The sequence below is a fragment of the Limulus polyphemus genome, unplaced genomic scaffold, assembly GCF_000517525.1.
Source record: "Limulus polyphemus unplaced genomic scaffold, Limulus_polyphemus-2.1.2 Scaffold366, whole genome shotgun sequence".
Taxonomy (NCBI): Eukaryota; Metazoa; Arthropoda; class Merostomata; order Xiphosura; family Limulidae; genus Limulus; species Limulus polyphemus.
In genome coordinates this window covers 566,561-580,620 of record NW_013665976.1, presented here as the reverse complement: position 1 = coordinate 580,620, position 14,060 = coordinate 566,561, and the positions used below count along the sequence as shown (strand labels likewise).

General features: G+C 34.4%; 1 protein-coding gene across 2 annotated transcripts in view; it reads left to right on the top strand.

The window, feature by feature from the left end:
* LOC106457732 (homeobox protein cut-like 1) overlaps positions 1-14,060 on the top strand; it is a 177,134-nt gene that overhangs the window by 59,012 nt on the left and 104,062 nt on the right. Inside the window, exons 1-2 of one of the 2 annotated variants that reach the window (XM_022383746.1) lie at positions 3,792-3,816; positions 11,052-11,189. In XM_022383746.1, coding sequence (XP_022239454.1) covers positions 11,099-11,189 — 91 coding nt within the window. In that variant the 5' untranslated portion in view covers positions 3,792-3,816; positions 11,052-11,098. Of the gene's footprint in view, positions 1-3,791; positions 3,817-11,051; positions 11,190-14,060 lie in introns of those variants that run through there. The other variant, XM_013917178.2, reaches the window with a different exon arrangement.

The following is a 14,060-nucleotide window of genomic DNA, read 5'->3' as shown; positions in this document are numbered from 1 at the left end:
CCGTACACATTTAGTTAGCTGTCACACAGGCAGGCCTGTCGTAGAAACCGTATACATTTAGCTGACTGTCACAAGCAGGTCTGACGTAGAAACAGTATGCATTTAACTTGCTACTACATAGGCAGGCCTGCCGTAGAAACCGTACACATTTAGTTTGCTACTACCTAGGCAGGCCTGACGTATAAACCGTATTCATTTACTTTGCTACTACATAGGCAGGTCTGACGTAGAAACCTACGTGTAGACACCACTGTAGCGCCCTCTATTCCTCAGTAATGTATACAGTTTCCTTTCTCTGCTCTATTCTTCTTCATGACATGTTTGTAAATTCTTCCTTTCTTTAACGTACAGAAGCCATCAAACATCTCCATAGTGTTCCCTGTGTCTTCTAAAGAAGGAAATTAGATCATACTGAAGTGTTTTACACTTAAATCAAATATTTATATACAAAATTTAAAATGTGTTAAACTTTGCTGTAAAGTGCAACAGTTTGGGCTTTTCTAAAAAGGAAATTCCAATTCTTTGAAAAATGGACACTTCAAACTTTCAAATGAAAGAGTTCCTTTCTCTTTTGTTTTTTAGCAGTTCGAATTTACTCAAACTATGCCCTTGTCCCCCCCCCCTATTCATTATATATGAATGTATATATGCCTTTTATCTTCTGTCTTAACTTCAATACATTACCGAAAAGAAACAATTAAATCGAAAATTCGTTTGTTTCGGATGAGCTTGAACATCCAATCCAAGACAAAAAATAAAGAAAAAGCTATTTATATAGACAAGTAGTACATACATAATGTGGGCAGCTTTCCCATCTAGCTAGAAAGTTGAATAAAAACGAACATACAAGTACATGTAAATTCGTACTCTTCTTTTTATAGCGCATATATTCCCTTCATGAAATTCGCTTGCAAGTGCACGTGTGTAGGAAAATATTTGTTACATTGACAATATGATTGTTCGAAACTGTTTGAAGTCTCTAAAGAGCACAGATCTACGAAATTATCTTTCATTGAACTATATTGTTGCTCATCATTTGTTGTGTTGTTCTTTGTTATTAAACTAGAGAGTCGAGGGGTTTTTTCTTCTTTATTTTTTCCATGAGCACAAATTTGCTATAGACGTAGATTTCGTGCCATATTTCGTTCTTTTTTTTTCCTTCTAAGTACAGGTTGTGGGTGTGTTTGTGAAGATCATTTTCATTGCTATTGTTATGTGAACGTCATTCCATAGCGTGGGAGAGGTCGGGATTTGAACCGCACGCTAGGCTATAAAAACTGTTGGATTAAGTACTTTTGTGTTCATAATGCTGTTACTTGGTTATATCATCCCGTGGATGATTGGAGGGTTGTTAAGACCAATACTATCCAGTGTTTATAACGTGGAGAAAACTGCGTGATTATTTGCAAGCACAAAGTCAGCGGAAGTTGATTTATGGTTTCTGATTTCACAGCTTCGAAATTAATCACAGAATGGCGCAGTAAAACTTCCTTTGGCATCAATCAGTCTTATTGATCCTAATAACAAAAAAGAAGATTATTTTGGTTTGTTGTTAAAAGTAATTAGATTTACATTTCGGTAGTTATGAAACTGTAAAATGCAATTCGTTACTGAAAACATTTCGCGATATGAAATGGAACGATTATTTGTTTGAAGTTATGCACAAAGCTACACAATGGGCTATCTGTGCTCTGCCCACCACGGGTATCGAAACCCGGTTTCCAGCGTTGTAAGTCCGCAGACATACCGCTATGTCACTGGGGTGGGCGAAATGGAACGAATGGCACAGCATCATCTTCAGTGAATCTCTCTCTCGATAAAATACGCCTCATCGGTAAAATACGCCTAATCGGTAAATTACGCCTCATCGGTAAAATACGCTTAATCGGTAAAATACGCCTCATCGATAAATATGCCTCATCGATAAATATGCCTCATCGGTAAAATACGCCTCACCGGTAAAATACGCCTCATCAGTAAAATACGCCTCATCGGTAAAATGCGCCTCATCGATAAATATGCCTCATCGGTAAAATACGTATTGGTTTCTGACTGTAAATACAACAGAAAAAAATCCGATTTTCTTAACACTTTGTGTAAATCGTAGTAAAACCTTTACCTATAATGTTTGTACATAACTGACAGTAATTTACGAAGTCTTAAGTTGTATTGAAGGACATATTGGGCTGTATCGTATGCAAGATTTTTTTTTCTCTTTAGTCTTGCTGGAAATCCTGTTCTCTGTTGTTAACTGATCTTGTTACTGTTATTCGTTGCTGTGTTGTCTGACCCTGCCATTCCTCAAAAGTGTATACAAAGTTAATAGCCACGCCGATGTTTTTGAAGTATTTATGACAGTCAGCTCGTCAACAGGACCCTTAAGTTAGGAGTTGATATTAAACTAAAATGTGGAGAAAAATGTATATAAAAATCTGAGGATGAAAAAAATGTTTTCCTCGTTCATTTTTATTTTATATACATATATCTTGTTATTATTATTAAACACAAACCTACACAAAGAGCTATCTGTGCTTTGTCCACCACGGGTATCGAAACCCGGAGCCTAACAGTACAAGTCCGCAGACATACCGCTGTGTCACTGTCTACATATATCTGTATCACTCCAGCGTTCGAGAGTTGGTGCAGAAAGTGTATGGGGCAATTTTGATTTACACATTTATGTGTTAGATTAATAACTTAAAAAAAAAACGATATTGTACAATATTTCGGGACTCCACCCAACTTTTTGAAGCTGTGGACAGGAAGTCGAGGGCATTGACTGTCATTAAACACCTTTTATGCGTGAAATAGCAAGAGTTTGTGAAATTCAGCGTGTCTTATTTTTTCTTCTTCAGATATAGAATGTTTACTAAATGGACAGACTGCCTTTGTTTAACCTGTGGCAAGTAATTTTTTCAGTTGTCACCAGCATCAGAGTACAATATGGACGCGTTAGGCGTGTTGCAAAGACGATCCAATCGCTAACAGGGCGAAGTACCTTTTACATCCTTTATAATGCCCAGGAAGAAGTATGAATGACAAAATCGAACAAAGAACTTAAGAAGGTGGAAACGACGTTCTTGATTAAATGAATGGCAATTTCCTGTCGAAGTAGTTTACGTTCCGCCTTTACATATATAATTAATATTTCTCCACTAGCCCAAACACACTTCAGCTCGGCACGGTGTAAGCCTTCCCGTTCTAGCAGTGCACGGCCATGAAGCTAACCGAGTTGGATGCACCTGAACAGGGCCAGCTTCACGTGAGTGAACACAAGTTAGTTCCCGAGTAGAAGTCGATTGTGCTTAGTTGTGTGTCGGTGGGACTTCTAAGTAGTGAGTTCGGTCAAACCCTTAGACGGACCCCATCAAGAAGGTGTTAACTTATCCCCGTGCTGCCAATCCTTTCTACACGTGCTCCTGACATTCTCCGGGAACCGCTGTCTTAACTTTACATTAGTAACTAACTATATAACACAATTTTCTTCTGATCACCAGTACGTAGCAGTCTAAGTTACTCACCAGTAGATGTCCCAATCTCTAGTCGTCACCACTCGAGGTAAAGTTCAAGTGGCTGTAAACGAAATTTCATAGGGTTGTTGCTGGAACATGACATAAGTCTAGGGAGGTCAGGGTGAATGAAGACACTCGTGGGTGGTTTAAATCTGATTGGACTGTAGTTACTGCAATACGACTTGGTAGAAAGTACGAGTAACAACTGGCGTTATGTACTTCTCATATGGCGTCCATATTTGAGTACAGTTATGGGAAATAGAGGCGTGTGAATTTTGCAAGTATTATTTAAATGTATTTGATAGTATGTATATCTTAACAAATATTTATAAATTCCACACATCATTTTTCTTCACATTATCTATAGACTTTGTCTAGTAATTGTCTGGTTGTATGTTGTAGCCAACTAGATTTGTTAGCATTAGATATTTGAAATTTAAGGTATTGTCTGGCTGTATGTTGTAGACACTTAGATGTGACAGAATTAGATGGTTAAGGTATTGTCTGGTTGTATGTTATACCTATCTAGATTTGGCAGCATTAAATACTTAAAGCATGATCTGGTTGTATATTGTAGACACCTAGATGTGACAGAATTAGATAGTTAAGGTATTGTCTGGTTGTATGTTATACCTATCTAGATTTGGCAGCATTAAATATTTAAAGCATTATCTGGTTGTATGTTGTAGACGCTTAGATGTGACAGAATTAGATAATTAAGGTATTGTCTGGTTGTATGTTATACCTATCTAGATTTGGCAGCATTAAATATTTAAAGCATTATCTGGTTGTATGTTGTAGACGCTTAGATGTGACAGAATTAGATAATTAAGGTATTGTCTGGTTGTATGTTATACCTATCTAGATTTGGCAGCATTAAATATTTAAAGCATTATCTGGTTGTATGTTGTAGACACCGAGATGTGACAGGATTAGATAGTTAAGGTATTGTCTGGTTGTATGTTATATCTATCTAGATTTGGCAGCATTAAATATTTAAAGCATTATCTGGTTGTATGTTGTAGACACCGAGATGTGACATAATTAGTTAGTTAAGGTATTGTTTGGTTGTATGTTATACCTATCTAGATTTGGCAGCATTAAATATTTAATGTAAGTCTATAAAGTGGATGAGAGTGATAGAATAATACCGAAGTTTACATCTTATGAATTGGTAAAATAGTGAAATCATTGGTCCATGCCTTTGTATAATAAATAACTAAAGTTACTAATTCATTTTTTTCCCTTCAAATCTTTAAAGACTGTATTTCATTTGTGTATCTCAAAACGAATGTATATAAAGTACATAGCGTGTACTAGAAATGATCAAAATGGCGTTTAATGAGTAATTGCTGTTAGGCTTAAGAACCTGAAAATGAGCGGAAGCCCAAAACGTCGACTTCTAAATACTTTTTCCTCCTTTTATGTTACTTGTACCTCATGTGAGAAATAGTAGGTGCACTGATAAGAATTACGTATAACGATTGATATTACATGAATCTTAGTAGGTTCTTGTTAAAAGTTGTGTAGTGTTGACTCATCTTAATTCTTTGTTTATTAATATGTGAAAAGAAAAAAAGCTCGAATTTTTTTTGGTTAATCAGTCCTACAGAAATTAGTTCTATACTATTGGATATCTGTATGGTTTTGTTTTCTTAAACCCTCGCCAATATACAAATCTTTGTTAATAATCTAAGTAACAATCAGTAGTTTTAGGTATTATTATACCTTTATATCTAGTAATGACCTGTGTTTTGTAAATATTCGCTAATAATCTGAAGTGACAGTAAATAGTTTTAGATATTATTATACCTTTATTCCTAGTAATAACCTGTGTTTTGTAAATATTCGCTAATAATCTGAAGTGACAGTAAATAGTTTTTGATATTATTATACCTTTATATCTAGTAATAACCTGTGTTTTGTAAATATTCGCTAATAATCTGAAGTGACAGTAAATAGCTTTAGATATTATTATACCTTTATATCTATGAATGACCTGTGTTTGTAAATATTCGCTAATAATCTGAAGTGACAGTAAATAGTTTTAGATATTATTATACCTTTATATCTATGAATGACCTGTGTTTGTAAATATTCGCTAATAATCTGAAGTGACAGTAAATAGTTTTAGATATTATTATACCTTTATATCTAGTAATGACCTGTGTTTGTAAATATTGCTAATAATCTGAAGTGATAGTAAATAGTTTCAGATATTATTATACCTTTATATCTTGTAATGACCTATGTATGTTAACTTTCGCTAATAATCTGAAGTAACAGTAAATAGTTTCAGATATTATCATACCTTTACTTATGACCCGTGTTTCAGATATTGTTATATCTTTATATTTAATAACGACCTGTTGACATCATGATATGTGATATTTCTAAAGTGTGTATGTGAGTATTGTTGTTAATATTAGAAACTAGGTTTCGGTGGGTCTGTAAGGTATCATTGTTGATATAATCGATCATTGTTTTGATATATATATATATCACTTCTAATGTGTACCTTTTATCCAGTGGTGTTTGTCTTTGTATTTTAAGATTTTTTGTAGGCTCATGAACTGAATTGTTTTGTGAAATTTGGCTTAAAACTTTAGTTACGTATAAAAGTGTAAAATTTTAAGTCAGTTGAGTACAGTTATTTTTACAGTCGGTGGTTAAATCATTTTAAATTTACTGATCTTCTAATGTACCTCATTAACACGTTTTAATAACTGTGTTTCTAAGCCCGTTTTTCATGGCTTAATTTTAAGGAACATTTTACCTGAGAGTTAAGTGGGCGAGGAGTCTGGGAATCGTATTTCGATTAGTGTGTGAAACAAATTAAAATGTTGTAGTTTTTATGAAAAATATTTTTATTTAGGCCTACGAAAAACTTAACATTATTTGGATTTTTAGTAGTATTTCGAAATACATATTAACAAATAACTTAAATAAAGAATTAATAAAATAAAATCGAATAACAAAAAACAGGACCACAAATCGAATTTTTATAACAACTCTAATTTAGGTGGAATATTTTTCCAAGCACACTAAACACTGTTAATGTGTAAAATTTTATTCAACATTAGATGTGAAAAGGTCAAATACATTTGTGTTTGTGAAAAACCTATAATTTTCAAAACTGCATGTTTTTTTTTGTTTTTTTTTTTAAATGCATCGACGTTGATTTTTTCTACACATTTTCTTATCCCTCGAGTTTATAGGCCTTGTGATATTTGAAGTTCTAATGCCCAATGAGCAGTTATTTTCGATGCTAACCCTAATATTAGGATAGTCTATTGTTAATCTTATTCTCTTCAGGCCTTGAAGGGTCTATTGATTACTTTTGACCGCAGGGCAGAGGACATTTATAATCAAGGACTAAAGAGAGATTCAATATATTTATTTCTTCCCATAAAGAACTAGTTTGTTTGTTTTTTTGTAGTTTTTTTTTAGTGGACATGTGGTGAGTTCAGGAAATCTCGGAGTAAAAAACGTATCATTACAGGAAGAGAGGGTGTGTTATTTCTAGAGGGTATGGCAGTTTTGATAAGTGATGGACGTTCAGGATGACCTTCATCTCCATCAGATAAATAGATAAACTGTACGGCCGTTATTCAGTGAGATTATTCCTTTGTAACTGTCCTATGTGATCAGAAATGTTTAATTTCAAGAAAGAGTAACAGTTGCGATTGAAGTTGTGACATCCAATACTCATCGTACCATATTGGTAATTTGACTTTATAACAAGGTTCCTCTTGCGACTGTAGTGCGCTGGTACTTATCTTGTAGGAATAAAATGAAGCCATGCGCAAGTGATTTTTCGATAACAAACATTTTATAAGTCAAAAGAAATTGAACGATATTTCTGTTGTTTTTTATGACCTTTCATCAACTATGCTGCCAACGACCGTTTGTATATGTTGCCGTTTTAGTATCGAAAACATTACAACTATTGCTTCAACAGCTATCAGCAAGCATTTTTATCAACCCTTGATTAGCAAACGCTATCAATAGACGCTTGCTTCAACTGTTGTTTAATCACTTGTTATCAAATACCATGTTGCTTCTTCGTAAGTTTATTAACTGTTGCCTCACGATATAATATATTAATCTACGTTATAAACCTTTTTTTAAATTGATCCTTTATCGTATAGGTTGCACATTTCCACACACTGCTCTTTTATGAATTAGATTAATAATAATTTTTCGTCAACTAAATAATTAGCCATCTTCCTCACAATCTGTAAAAATGTTTGTTTAAAGACCTCTCATGTAAAGTGTTACTATTATAGTCCCATTAGGAACTGCTGCTGTTTAAAGGCCCATTATGTAAAATGTTTGTTTAAAGACCTCTCATGTAAAGTGTTACTATTATAGTCCCATTAGGAACTGCTGCTGTTTAAAGGCCCATTATGTAAAATGTTTGTTTAAAGACCTCTGCAGTTCCTAATGGGACTATAATAGTAACACTTTACATGTGCTGTTTAAAGGCCCATTATGTAAAATGTTTGTTTAAAGACCTCTCATGTAAAGTGTCACTATTATAGTCCCATTAGGAACTGCTACTGTTTAAAGGCCCATTATGTAAAATGTTTCCATTATAGTCCTGCTGCTGCTGTTTAAAAGTAAAGTGTCCTCATTAGGAACTGTTGCCGAAATAGGTAAATTGTGAAAACAAAAATATTGTTTTCGCGAGCTCTTGCCTATTGTTAGACATTTCACACACTACATTATCAGTTGTTGTTACTGTGAAATATTGCCTCATTAGGTAAGGTGTCATAAAAAGTTATTGTTTTACCAATTCTTGTCCCATTGTCAGGTATTTCACACCCCATATCATTAGTTGTCGTTCTTTTGAAATATCGTACCATTAAATAAGCTGTCAAAAAGACATTGTTTTCTTTAACTCTTGTCCGGTTGTCAGGTGTTTCACATTCTATCTGACATTCATTGTTCGAGTGAAATATTGTTCCATTACGCTTACTTTTTACCGTGATCGTAGAGTACTTTTTAAATACTCTTTTATTATATGACTTGTTAACTAGCATTATTATTGTTATATACTTTCATAAGCGAACAACCCTGGCATAAAAATATCGCATAACACTAAACGTAAAATGAGGTTTCAGCATAAGCTGCGATTTCTTGTATATTTCAAGGGCTTCAAGTTATATGTGTACTTATACAGGCGTAAGGAAATGTATAAATAGAAAACAATAACATTGTTTTATTCACTACGTAACCTGTCGGTTTTCATGTTAGATACACTGAGCGATGACCCTCCTTTCTACAATGCACCTTTCTGGCTTTACGTTAACATACAGGTACGAGTGGTTTATAGTATTGAATCTCGCTTACGGAAGTTATAGACCAAGATTTTTCCCTGAGTTCGAATATTCCATTAATCAAAATCAAACTGGAGATCTAATTTACAAGTGGATCTTATGAAAAGTTGGTTCTAAAAACTACGATACACAGACTCCAAATGATTGAAATATCTTGGTTTGTCACTGGCAGCCAGATTAAAAACGATACGTTAAGTTTCCAGACTTTGACTAAGACAGATTAAGGTTGGGACTGTGTAAATACTACCTGGAAGTGCTGTGTACGAGAGTATTTGAAACATGACTAAGATAGATAGTTGATGGTCACATTCCACTCTTTGCCTCTCAGCCATTAAGCTCAGGGACATTTGAACCACTTGATAGAATTTCCAGAACAAAAAAGTGAAATATCTTCAGAAAATATTGTGTCGCTCGAGCTGGAATATCTTGTAAGTTTCCTCCTACCAGAGAGGCGATGAGAAACTTGAATAATGAAGCACTGTAGTTTACCAGTGGTGCATTTCCAACCAACGATGACATGGTGATAGATTACTAAGTTTCAGAAGTCACTGTCATGTGAGAGAAACCTTATGTTGTCTTCTCTGTAATCAATTAGTCAACCTTTGCTTGCTCAGAATAACATACAAGTTCAACAATTCGCCTGCTGATGGCACAAGTCAACAAAAATCTTTCTTTAGTGTCTCATCAGATCAAGTTTGTAAACTTCGAGAACTCCAAAAGACAAGACAGAAGATTACAAACCCAACTTAGCAAGCCCTTGTCACGGTGGGTGCTTCTGGCTGGCTCCTTTTGGTCAGCAGTTCCAAATTATAAACGGCTATACTTGACTCGTAGAGAGGGCTCTGACTTGGCCGTTTAGCGCACATGTACGTAAGTTGCCGTTCAGATTTAAAATTACAATTACTCGTATGAGGGAGAAATATTAGCATCCATAAAAACTTATTTGTTTTGAAATCTGATATCATAAGTCGGAAAAATAAACCAAAGAATCGGATAAAATCAAATAGTGCAAATAAAAATGAGAACGTTTTAAAGTTATACCAACTAAAAAAAAAAGGTATAATTTTGAAGAATATATCCATCTGAATAACTCCCAAAAAAGCATTGGAAACGTACCGTCTCTCCAGGTATGCTCCTAATTGTAGGGAAATAAAGACGCAAAAACATGTAGGCGAAGAGCGGAATATCACAATCAAATAAAGGAATAAGGCTCAAGTGCGAAACGCTCTGATCTCCTTTATCATTCACTTAATATACATATCTCGTTCACTGAATGATAGGAAATAATAAAATAATTAAATTTCTAAATATATCGTCGCTATTCGTCATTATTATTTTGTATTAAAATATGTGATTTACACAATGTGAGTAATCAATCATTAGGAGCTTTTGTTGATGTATGTAATTTTTTGATTTTAAAAATGTGATTTTTCAGGTCACATTTAGTGCAATTAGTTCACACAGCCACGCTACTACTAGAGCTACAATAAATTAACAGAAAATTTTAGATGGAAAAATATTATTTCAAATTATATTTTTCTTAAGTTGAAAACATTTTATATTCTATACTGTTGTTGGTAATCATTTTTAGAACAGAATGACTAAAAACAAACTTCTCTAATCTATATCAGACATGGTAATTAAAGTTAACAAACTTCTCTGATCTATATCAAACATGGTAATTAAAGTTAACAAACTTCTCTGATCTATATCAAACATGGTAATTAAAGTTAACAAACTTCTCTGATCTATATCACACATGGTAATTAAAGTTAACAAACTTCTCTGATCTATATCACACATGGTAATTAAAGTTAACAAACTTCTCTAATCTATATCAAGCATGGTAATTAAAGTTAATAAACTTCTCTGATCTATATCAGACATGGTAATTAAAGTTAACAAACTTCTCTAATCTATATCAAATTCTCTAATCTATATCAAACATGGTAATTAAAGTTAACAAACTTCTCTGATCTATATCAAACATGGTAATTAAAGTTAACAAACTTCTCTGATCTATATCAAACATGGTAATTAAAGTTAAAAAAAGAAAATAAAAATATCATCACTGTGAAAAATTTTGTTTATAGAATATTAGAATAACGAATGAAAATAAAACCTTGTAAGTAATAAGTATGATTATATTACATTAGTTTCTGTGCTTGACGAATATTTTGCTTTTCTCTTGTCTTAGATCCAGTGTCCTCTTTGGAAGTTTGTCAATCAGTTCACCAGAGGGCTATGCGTGCCCAAGACCTAGAATTTGAAAATAAAAGATTGAAAGAGACACTTGACGATTACTACCAAGAGCTGGAGGTTCTAAAGAATCAAGGTGGGCCTTTGCTTAGTTTGGTAATAGTATTAAAATAAAATGATGAACAAAACTAAAGCGAGATGAAGATGAACTTGCAAGTGATATGTTTTCGATGACGTATTATTCATATCAAAATAAGATAAATGATTTTATGAGAACACATTATATAGAGTATACCATCAGAGAACTAAGACAACTGTTTCTTTACCTTTTGTGACGTACCAAGTAAGTTATAATGTGTAACTTTAGATATTACGAACCCAGAACATGCATGATGTGTAACGTTAGGTATTACGAACCCAGAACATGCATTATGTGTAACGTTAGTTATTACGAACCCAGAACATGCATGATGTGTAACGTTAGGTATTACGAACCCAGAACATGCATTATGTGTAACTTTAGGTATTACGAACTCAGAACATGCATGATGTGTAACGTTAGTTATTACGAACCCAGAACATGTATGATGTGTAACGTTAGTTATTACGAACCCAAAACATGTATGATGTGTAACATTAGTTATTAGGAACCCAAAACATGTATGATGTGTAACGTTAGTTATTAAGAACCCAAAACATGTATGATGTGTAACATTAGTTATTAGGAACCCAAAACATGTATGATGTGTAACGTTAGTTATTACGAACCCAAAACATGTATGATGTGTAACATTAGGTATTACGAACCCAAAACATGTATGATGTGTAACATTAGTTATTAGGAACCCAAAACATGTATGATGTGTAACGTTAGTTATTAAGAACCCAAAACATGTATGATGTGTAACATTAGTTATTAAGAACCCAAAACATGCAGGATGTGTAACGTTAGTTATTACGAACCCAGAACATGCATGATGTGTAACTTTTGAGTTGAGTCTATTATTCCGAGCGTTTAGTTAGAAAATCTTTGATATCTGAACACAATGCACTTTTAGTAAAAAAAAAAAACGGTGTAGTTTTAATAGTGATTATTGTGTGAAATTCTTTATATCATAAATGCCTGTTTTCGCGGGAAAGTAAGTCGTAGCTCTGCATATAAGTGTTTATGTAGTATCTGAAGAACCAGTGAGAAGTAAGAAGGGAAATATTGTGTAAAGCTTTAGAATGAAGCCTCAAGATAGTTGTTTTCTTCTTAATGAGATATAACAGGATACTCCTGCTCTTCAAGTTTGCCTTCAGTCACTATTTGTTTAGTTTTGTACTTTAATTGAAACTATCATAACATACTTTCCCTTCGCTACGGAATTCAAGCCATACACACGTGATTTACAGATCCTATACTGATCGAGCTCCTTCATTATCCCTAATTATTTCTTATCCTACCCCAAAAGGGTTCGAACCAGAAAAAAAAAAATCTGTTATGGCACCCACCTGAAAGGGGGTAAGGAACACAAACTCCGATGCCAGATTCGGGTTCAGCAACCCTGAAAAACGTATTCTTAGACCCATCATGCCTGTATGACCTTTTGGGCGCGTTTTAGAGATTTAGAGAGTGTCCAACTTATGCAACTGCATGGGGCCTCGAGTCCCAAAGAAGGGCCCTCAATTTTGCATCATCCTAATTAGGGGACCTCCAGTATCATAGTATTACATGAGAGTCTCAAAGGGTCTAAATCTGACCCTGCTGCAGGCCACCCAGAGTCCGCCTAACAAGGTTGGTCCAAATTTCTGGGTCGAGTTCACGAACAAACAAACAAGCAATTATATTCACACACATAACGTGCGTTGAGTTAGGATATTTATAGCTATAATAGCTATATTTCTCCAATAGTTTCGTGGCATCAGAGTTTTACTCACCAATCTTTTTTAGTGTTTGATGAATTTGGTGTCAACGGAGTTTGCAAATAAATCGCTAGTACTTGTGAGTGAAATTACATCCTTGTCAATAAATTACCCCTTGAAAATGCACAGAAAACAACCGCGAAAAAAACAAGTGCTCACGTTGTTTTGAACGACCATTTACACCATTGGTTTGTTAATTTTACAGTAAATCCGTGCAGCCAATCCTGAGAGCCCCCAAGTTGCCTTGATCCTACATGAAAAAGCCCCACTATGAAAATTCTGAAAATCGAAATATCGATACTTATTTTGGATGAGTCAGACGTGATCTAGTGGTTAGTTTGAATTCCTGCCCCCAGTGGCAAAGCGGTATGTCTGCAGAGTTACAACGTTAGAAACCGGGTTTCGATACCCGTGGTGGGCAGAGCACAGATAGCCCATTGTGTAGCTTTGTACTTAATTTCAAACAAATAAACAAACAAAAGTTTGAATTCCAAGGTTTGCTTCCCGTTGTTCCATTGAAGCCATGGGTGCGTTATAGGAGTAACGGTCGAATCTCACTATTCGATTAAAGTATTCCAAGAGTTGGCGGTGAATGCTGTTGACTAGCTACCTTCCCTCTAATTTGTCATTTCAAATTCATAGATGGCTAGCCCTCCTGTAGCTTTGTATGAATATCCGAATCAAACAAACAAATTTAATTTAAACAGTCCCTTCCTTACGTGTACACAGACTCTCTCAGAGGTTCAGAGAGGCCCGGGCCACTTCTATCTTTAAAAGGCCCTGGCTATAATAAACATAAAAAATGATGATACATTAAAACAAAATAAGAGAAGTGAAACATAATTTAAATATTTCGTATTTAACATATGTTCATCAACATTACTTAACACTTAATAAGTATTTTTCTAGCCTTTTGCTTTGCATAAAACAAGTCGCGAAACTTAACAAATGCAAAATAAAAAATAACAAGTGTCTAAATTTGAGGCCCTCTTTGATCTTGAGGCCCAGGCCAAATGGCCCTCCTGCTCCCCTCTCCCAAGTGGCCCTACGTGTATACATGCCAGATTTCGCGTTAGTCGCTCTTTAAAACCCAGGGGATGGG